The following is a 6,803-nucleotide window of genomic DNA, read 5'->3' on the forward strand; positions in this document are numbered from 1 at the left end:
AAAAAAAAAAAAAAAAAAAAAAAAAAAAAAAAAAAAAAAAAAAAAAAAAAAAAAAAAAAAAAAAAAAAAAAAGAATATACAAAGTGAGGACAAAGGCTATGAACAAAATCAGAGTGACAGAGGAACACTCTGGATGCTGGAAATGTTTAATTATCTTGATCTGGGTCATGGTCCCACAAGTGCAAACGTGAGTTAAAGTTCATCAGACTGTACACTGTAGATCAGGTTAAAATGTACCAGAAAATAGTAAACGAATGGTGAACAGTGGAAGCCAGTCTTCTCACTGTCGGAGTAGGAGGTTACAGAGAAACTAGGGAAGAAGGCCAGAATGATCCATGCAGGAATGGGAAAGGGTCAGACGGAAGCATGAACTCATGTTTAGCTGATAGAGGCACAGATGGATACATGTAAAAATGTTTACAGATGTGTGTATATATGCTTCCTTATTGTCCAGTGAGAGAATCTACAAGCAAGGTGGCTCACGCCTGTACTACCAACTCTTTGGGAGGCTGAGGTAGGCAGATCACTTAACGTCAGGAGTTGGTGAACGGCCTGGCCAACGTGGTAAAACTCTGTCTCTATTAAAAATACAAAAATTAGCCAGGCATGGCAGCACACACCTGTAGTCCCAGCTACTTCAGAGGCTGAGACAGGAGAATCATTTGAACCCAGGAGGTGGAGGTTGCAGTGAGCCAAGATTCTGCCACTGCACTCCAGCCTGGGCAACAAAACAAGACTGCATCTCAAAAAAAAAAAAAAAAAAAGTGTGGTGCTTTGATGAGCCAGATGCCTTTCACTATGTATGCATTATCTCATTTAAAGTATTTGGGAGCCAAGCATAGTGGCTCACGCCTATAATCCCAGCACTTTGGGAGGCCGAGGTGGGCAGATCACTTGAGGCCAGGAGTTCCAGACCATCCTGGCTAACATGGCAAAAAGTCATCTCTACTAAAAATACAAAAATTAGCCAGGCATGGTGGTGCATACCTGCAGTCCCAGATGCTTGGAAGGCTGGGTCAGGAGAATCACCTGAACTTGGTAGGCAGAGGTTACAGTGAGCTGACAATGCACCACTGCACTCCAGCCTGGATGACAGAGCAGACAGAATCTAGAAGCAAAAATATTCCAGTAGCAATGAGCACACTTGGCTGGACACGGTGGCTCATGCCTGTAATCCCAGCACTTTGGGAGGCCGAGGCGGGTGGACCACAAGGTAATGAGTTCCAGACCAGCCTGGCCAACATAGTGAAACCCCATCTCTACTAAAAATACAAAAATTAGCCAGGCATGGCAGTGGGCGCCTGTAGTCCCAGCTACTCAGGAGGCTGAGGCAGGAGAATTGCTTAAAACCGGGAGGTGAAAAAAAGAAAAAAAAAACCGAGAGGTGGAGGTTGCAGTGAGCAGTGATCGTGCCACTGCACTCCAGCCTGAACAAAGTGAGACTCTGTCTTTAAAAAAAAAAAACAAAAACATGAGCACACTTAGTGCCATATCTTGGTTTCTAATACCATTCTCCAAAAAAAGAAACCAGGATTCATAGAGAACTGGATGATTCTAGGGCTGAGGCAAACACATACAAGATGAGCCTTCAGCATCACATAGTGCCAGAAGGCAAGAAAGTGCTCAATAAATAAATAAACAGGCCAGACGTGGTGGTTCACACCTGTAACCCCAACACTTTGGGAGGCCAAAGTGGCAGGATCACTTGAGCCTGGGAAATTCAAAACCAGCCTGGGCAACCAGCCTAGCAAGACTCCATCTCTATAAATAAAAAGAACAAAAATTAACCAACTGTGGCGATGCATGCCTGTGGTCCCAGCTACTTGGGAGGCTGAGGCAAGAGGACCGCTTGGGCCCAGCAGGTCAAGCCTGCAATAAGCTGTGACTGCGCCACTGCACTCCAGCCTGGCAGCAAAACGAAGCTCTGTCTCAAACAAACACATGAACAAACCTGCAACGATGGAGTCTGTCAAGGGGACACAAGAGCCAACGGAAAGAGCTCCCAACTGCCAAAGCTGGAATGATTTGAGCAATAAAACAAATAGGTAGTATTAGATTACAACCCACAGTATAAAGTAACCATCCCAGAGTCCATACTAAGAGAGATAAATGACTGAATAAATACTTGAGGGAGAAGAGACCAGTACCCCATACAGAACAATTCTAAATTTTTTTTTCAGACAGTCTCACTGTCACCCATACTGGAGGACAGTGGTGCAATCTCAGCTCACTGCAACCTCCACCTCTCAGGTTCAACTGATTTCCCTACTTTAGTCTCCCAAGTAGCTGGGATTATAGGTGTGCAATTTTTGTGTTTTTAGTAGAGATGGGGTTTTGCCATGTTAGCCAGGCTAGTCTCGAACTCCTGGCCTCAAGTGATCCACCCACCTCAGTCTCCCAAAGTGCTGGGATTACAGGTATGAGGCACTGCACCTGGCCCCAGATAATTTATGTCAAGCCTCTGCTTTCGAGGAGGTGGAGCATGACTCCTGACTCTTTAAGCGTGGGTGACGCATTGTGACTTCCTTCCAAAGAGCAGAGGATGGAAAGAGAAGAAAGCTCTACCATAGCCAGATGGTCATGGTCACCATCAACAGTGATTTTTTTTGGGGGGGAACAGTCTCATTCTGTCTCCTAGGCTGGAGTGCAGTGGTACAGTCTCGGCTTGCTACAATCTCCACCTCCACCCCGGGTTCAAGTGATTCTCCTGCCTCAGCCTGCCAAGTTGTTGGGACTACAGGTGCCTGCCACCACACCCAGCTAATTTTTGTATTTTTAGTAGAGATGGGGTTTCACCACGTTGGCCAGGCTGGTCTCGAACACCTGACCTCATGATCTGCCTGCCTCGGCCTCCCAAAGTACTGGGATTACAGGCATGAGCCACCACGCCCAGTGACATGCTATCGTTTTTTTTTTCTTTTTTTGAGATGGGGTTTCACTCTTGTTGCCCAGGCTGGAGGGCAATGGTGCGATCTCAGCTCACTGCAACCTCCGCTCACCTCAACCTCCACCTCCCAGGTTCAAGTGGTTCTCCTGCCTCAGCCTCACAAGTAGCTGGGATTACAGGCATGTGCCACCATACTCAGCTAATTTTGTATTTTTGGTAGAGATGGGCTTTTCCATGTTGATCAGGCTGGTTGAATCACCTCAGGTGATTCACCTGTCTCAGCCTCCCCAAGTGCTGGGATTATAGGCATGAGCCACCATACCAGTGACATGCTGTCTTATAACAATCCTCAAACTGCGTTTTGATTCAGATACCTTTAGGGAGTCACCTTGTGCCACACTCTGTAGCCAAATGGGAATCTCGTTCCGGTAGTCTGCATAACCCTCTCAGCCTCTTCCTTCCTCCCCATAACTTCCAGCGCAAGCACTCAGTGACTTGTTGAAGGAATGAAAACACCTTGGTACAACCATTAAGTTTGGAGATGAGCCTTTTCATCAACCAAAGATATGAAAAATACTCCAGTAGCTCATTTGTAAAAGCACCCTGAAGACAAAAGTAAGTAACTGCTTCCTTTTGGGAAGCCTCGTAAAATCTCTTTCACACAGACCAAATGAGAAGTACCAATCCCTCAATTAGAAGATATTCAGGAGTCTACTCCAGGCTTGTGAATACACACATAAATTGTGTTTGCCCTCATTTGCTAAATTTTGAACTAAATGGAAACACTGGCCCCGGCATCCCAGCAAGCTCTACATTTCCGTTTTATCTCTAACCCAAGACCACCATTTTCCAATGAAGCGGCCTGACTTTATCCCACTTCTGGGATTCCAAAGAGGCCTGTTGTTAAAATCAGAAAACGAGCGGCAGCTAGAGGCTCTGGTGGCTTCCAGAACATGCTTTATTGAAACTGTGGCTCCTGAAAATCACCCTGTGGAGAGGTAGCCAGCAGCTCTCCGTCATGACACACAGGTAAAATTCACTGTCAGGACAATTCCTGACAAGTCAGGACAATTCCTGACAAGTCAGGACAATTCCTGACAAGTCAGGACACCTACACAGACACCAGGGAAAGAAAACCAAAAGGAGAGAGTTCTCCATAAATTAGGTTCATCCATCAAAAAATCTTCTATCTGAAAACCCAAGGAGAGTTACAATATCGGCTCAGAGAGCCACACTCCATTGTTCTACAACATAAAGAAATTCCAATTTCCTCCTTAGCTCTAGAATAAATAATACAAGATTTTTACTTACCTTTGGAGCGAGTAGAGATATCCATGCCCTCTACCACCTCCTGTTCTGCTTTTACTTCCTCTTCAGCCAAACTGAAACAGAGCAAATTACGTTCATGTTTAGGTGGGCTGAGAACTTATCCCATGGGGGCAGCTATCTGGAAGTTCTGGCAACACGCCCACCTTAAGGACATTCCCTCATCCTTATCCAGGGGTGGGGGAAGGAAACCCACACCTGATTTCAACAAAGTGTGAAGAGTCCTAAAGGGGTTTTTTTAAACCCTATGTTGTTCTTTTTTTTTTTCTTTAAGTCAAATTACTATTCCAGTTGTCATGCTATTGGGTCATGCAAAAGGCAATTTTTTAGACACACAATTACAACCTACCCCTGTGGGCCTATAAGAACCCAGCCTTCAAATAAACAAGCTTCTCATTGTTAACACAAGGTTCAAAGGCAGGCAGGCTGGAGGTGTTTTGCAGGGTATCCAGAGTTCTCATCTCTGAATACTTTAGGGCAAAGAGTAAGATTTCCCACACCTTCCCCTAAATCTTACAATTCCCTGATGAGGCAGGAACATGAAAAAAAAAAAAAAAGATATAGGTTAAATTACAAAGCAGAAAAATATGCCCAGCTAGAAGCTAAAGACCTGGGCTCAAAACACTGAACCGGGGAGCACTGATTCCAAGAATCAGAACCAGGTCTCCACACTTCCAACCCGCTGAATGCTTCCTCTCTACAGCGGGCACAGCTTACTACTGAGTTGTGACTAATTATCCCCCACCACAAAAGTGGAATGTGGAAGGATTATTCAAAAGACAAAGGCTAAGAGTGGAGGGTTGGGGAGAGAAGCAAATAAAGCAAGCCCCTTTGCTGGGAGGGTCTGTCACCCAGAACATTCTCCCTCTCTCTGCTGGAACTGGAGTTGAAAGAGAGCCGGCCGTATCAGATCTTCCTCCTACAGAGAACTCACAAACTGAACCAAAGGAAAAAAAATAGAGTTCTGCTTTCATAGGTGCAAATGGTTTGAGGTGCTAGAACTTTCCAAACATTCAGGCTGACACTGAAGTAGTATGAAACTGGGCATTTACTCCAGAAGCAATTCCATCAGACTGTGGCTGGTCCCACAGGAAGAAATGGGTGCATCACCAACTGATATGGCTGGAATTTTCCATTTGGAAGACTCAAAGCCAGGACAGGAAGGAGGCTGGGGAAGAGAGAATGTCCTGTCTGTGTTCTGTGGTCTGGGACTGTGATGAGGCAAAAGACAAGCCCAAAAGGGCAGCCTCATGTCTCGAACCCTAGTATAAAGAGAAGATTTTAGGAGAGTTCCACGTTTATTAGGAGGAGAGTTTTTACAATGAGAGCTAGATAGAAAGGAAAAGATTCTAGCTCCAATTTAAATTATAGGAGCTTGAAGACCTCAGACTTAACTTGTCCCAGCACAGAGAAGAAAGGTAGTTGGGTTTAAATGAGAATATTAACACATTTAGCCAACAGATATTGAACCGGGTTAACAATTTCATTTACACAGCATCTGTAAAGAAAGCCTGTGATACAAATCACCAAAGAAACAACTGACATGTTGTCACAAATGGTTTTCATCAAGAGAAAGCAGCCTGCTAAATTTAAACATATCACTTATATGCAATAATACAATGGTGATTTATTGAAGGTGATTTCAGCACTAATGTGTTCTATTCCGACTTAAGGAGAAAATGTTCTCAACTCAGAAACACACTCTGCCTGAAACATACACAGGCTGTCCAACTGGATGCTTGGGGTGACTGGAAATATATCTCAACAAAAAGCCCCATGCAGCCCTCGGAGATGGGTAGACAGTTAACTTCAAAGGAACAAATAGCAACCTTGATCTTTTCTAGTAACTAGAATTCTGTTTCCCTCTCTCTCATGAAGCATGTGAAATTCTAAACTTCTTGAAACCGATCCCATATTTTGAGTAATAGAGAAAATGCTAAACTGAAATCTACAGTGGTGAGGGAAACAATTATGCAGAGCTGAGCCAAAAAAACCCACTTGAAGGATTTCTGCAGCGATGAAAACATTCAAAGGTGTATTGATCACAGAGGAAGGCTGCATTCAAGGGAACAATTATTTTGCTTGTAACAGCCTAGAGGAGCTGAATACTTCAGGCAGGAATGCTGCTGAGAGACGAGGAAAATGCAAACTAGTTTTATTTGCTTCTGAGCTTTAAGATAATCAATGCTGGAGCAGAAGAGAGAGGGAAAAAAAGTTAAGCTGTTTTATCTTTCCAAGTATTACAAGTGGGCACCATAATCACCCAACTTTAGCAATAGCACCACCAGCTTTGGCGCAGGATTCAAGCACAACAATTTAAGAAAACCATCTTTTTCACAGATCAGCAAACCATCCTTTCAAAAGGAACCCGTGCACACACATGCATGCACACTCACACACACAATAACTTGTATTTGACTAAAGGAAACTGCAGTGTCTATGCATTAAAAGGAGGAGAAAAAAAAAACACTTCATTTACAAAAGCAAAGACCAGAATGCAAAATTAGTCATTTTGAATAGCCACATCTAAAGGGACTTCCTTTTTCCTACACCACTGATTTCGGTTTTGCTTTTTGTTTGTTTGTTTTTT

The 6,803-nt window shown here is 43.9% G+C and overlaps 1 protein-coding gene across 33 annotated transcripts in view; it reads right to left on the bottom strand.

Annotated features, from left to right (window-relative positions):
• Positions 1-6,803, bottom strand: part of ZMYND8 (zinc finger MYND-type containing 8) — a 148,618-nt gene that overhangs the window by 134,587 nt on the left and 7,228 nt on the right. For 32 of the 33 annotated variants that reach the window (XM_017541340.2, XM_017541357.2, XM_017541352.1 and 29 more), the window contains one exon: positions 4,199-4,269. In XM_017541340.2, coding sequence (XP_017396829.1) covers positions 4,199-4,269 — 71 coding nt within the window. Of the gene's footprint in view, positions 1-4,198; positions 4,270-4,562; positions 6,167-6,803 lie in introns of those variants that run through there. The other variant, XM_017541339.2, reaches the window with a different exon arrangement.

The sequence above is a fragment of the Cebus imitator genome, unplaced genomic scaffold, assembly GCF_001604975.1.
Source record: "Cebus imitator isolate Cc_AM_T3 unplaced genomic scaffold, Cebus_imitator-1.0 Scaffold132, whole genome shotgun sequence".
NCBI classification, from domain to species: Eukaryota; Metazoa; Chordata; class Mammalia; order Primates; family Cebidae; genus Cebus; species Cebus imitator.